Source organism: Arvicola amphibius, chromosome 1 (assembly GCF_903992535.2).
Source record: "Arvicola amphibius chromosome 1, mArvAmp1.2, whole genome shotgun sequence".
Classification (NCBI taxonomy): Eukaryota; Metazoa; Chordata; class Mammalia; order Rodentia; family Cricetidae; genus Arvicola; species Arvicola amphibius.
Window position 1 is genome coordinate 155588453 of NC_052047.1, and position 1993 is coordinate 155590445.

General features: G+C 38.1%; 1 protein-coding gene across 1 annotated transcript; it reads left to right on the forward strand.

The window, feature by feature from the left end:
• Positions 1-1057: 1057 nt before the first annotated feature.
• LOC119822540 (olfactory receptor 5B12-like) lies at positions 1058-1993 on the forward strand. The gene has a single exon (XM_038341947.1). It carries the CDS (start codon positions 1058-1060, stop codon positions 1991-1993), a length of 936 nt encoding a protein of 311 aa, XP_038197875.1.

The following is a 1993-nucleotide window of genomic DNA, read 5'->3' on the forward strand; positions in this document are numbered from 1 at the left end:
AAATGGTTAGGGTATAGGTTATACTCAATAAAACATAAAGAAAACATAAATATAGAAGCAAATTTATTTTACTTAGGCTTTCCTTAATGACAAGTCTGAATCACTTCTCACATTAAGTAGTAAGTAGTTTAGAGAAATATGTACAATCATCTTTTCAACGTCAGATGTCTTCTTAGGTAGAAACATCCTTTTACTAAGAACAGTAGTAAGACTCTCACCTGAGAGTTACAATCTAATACGATTTGGTGAAGACAGCATATCTATAGGCAAAGACAATAACTTTTTTAACTTTTCCTATTTACTCACCAAACACAAATAAAACAAGGATACATTGATGTCCTAAAATAACAAGCATCCGGTTTATATGAAAAAGGATGACCACGATGACAAAACAGTAAAATTGTTAGTTCTACTATTTGAAAAATGCTCCTTCTTTGCTTTTTCACAATATGTAACTAACCAATATTTCAAGAATATTTCCCATAGAACATTGCATTTCTTGAAACCCCAGTATTTAAAAATAAATATCTAAGAACATGCTCATGAATTAGAGAAATAGTTTCTGATCACTAGAGCAGAGTCACTGGTCTTGGATACCTTCCAGGTAGTGAGATATTTGTTAGAGATGGAAAATGAACTGCCAGTTAGTTATAGAAAAAAAATAACATCATGCTTCCATGTTGTGTTTTCTGCTGATTTAGCTTCCTTCTACATCCTAGACAATAAAGCTAACAGACATTATTATAGTGATAATGAATATTGTTAGAGAGTGTATAGAATATACACCAGAAAAGGGAACTAAGCCTTACAGAAATAATATGAACTGCCTGTGGCAGTTTTTGTGACCAAAGAAATTTCAGTTACCATCTGCAGGATGACATCTGAATACACTGCCTGTCTTTTCCCAGCATTCAGGTCGTCTTGCATACAGCTCTACAATGGACAGAAATATAGACCTTGGCACAAGGAGTGACTTAAACTTCAGATATCAGTGTTGAATTCAACTACTAAAATTTTTATTTATCTTATAGTAGGTGCATCTCATGGCAAGACACGAATGGCTTTGATGGAGAACATTTCAGAGGCAACTGGGTTCATTCTTGTGGGGTTAACAGATGCCCCAAAGCTGCAGGTCCCTTTATTTGTCATTTTCACTCTCATTTATTTGATCACACTATGTGGGAACCTATGGATGATTGTGCTGATTCTTCTGGACTCCCGACTCCACACTCCCATGTACTTTTTCCTCAGTAACCTCTCCTTCGTGGACTGTGTTTATGCTTCGGCAGTCACTCCCAAGGTAATGCAAGGGTTTCTCACAGGAGACAAGGTCATATCCTACAGTGCGTGTGCTGCCCAGATGTTCTTCTTTGCAGCCTTTGCTACTATTGAAAGTTTCATCCTGGCCTCAATGGCCTTAGACCGTCATGCTGCAGTGTGCAAACCCCTGCATTACTCCACCACTATGACAAGTCCTATGTGTATTCTAATGGTAACTGTCTCCTACATTTGTGGACTTGTGCAATCCTCCATCCATGTTGCCTTCACCTTCCACCTCTCCTTCTGTCATTCCAATGTGATTAATCACTTTTTCTGTGACATCCCTCCACTGCTGGCCCTTTCTTGTTCTGATATTCATGTAAACGAGATTACAGTTTTTATATTGGCTTTATCTGATGTTATTGTCACTCTGTTCATTATCTTGTACTCCTATCTGCTTATTTTCATCACTATCCTGAGGATGCATTCAGCTGAGGGACGGAAGAGGGCTTTCTCCACCTGTGCATCCCACCTCACCACTGTGTCTATCTTTTTTGGAGCGATAACCTTCATGTACTTACAGCCCAACTCCAGTCATTCTATGGACACTGACAAAATTGCATCTGTGTTTTACACTATGGTTATTCCCATGCTGAACCCTCTCGTCTACAGTCTGAGGAACAAAGAGGTCAAGAGTGCATTTAAGAATGTTGTGAGAAAATCAAAGTCATAA

Excerpts from the sequence above, each read along its gene's own strand:
- LOC119822540 (XM_038341947.1), top strand. The coding sequence starts at position 1,058 with ATGGCTTTGATGGAGAACATTTCAGAGGCAACTGGGTTCATTCTTGTG.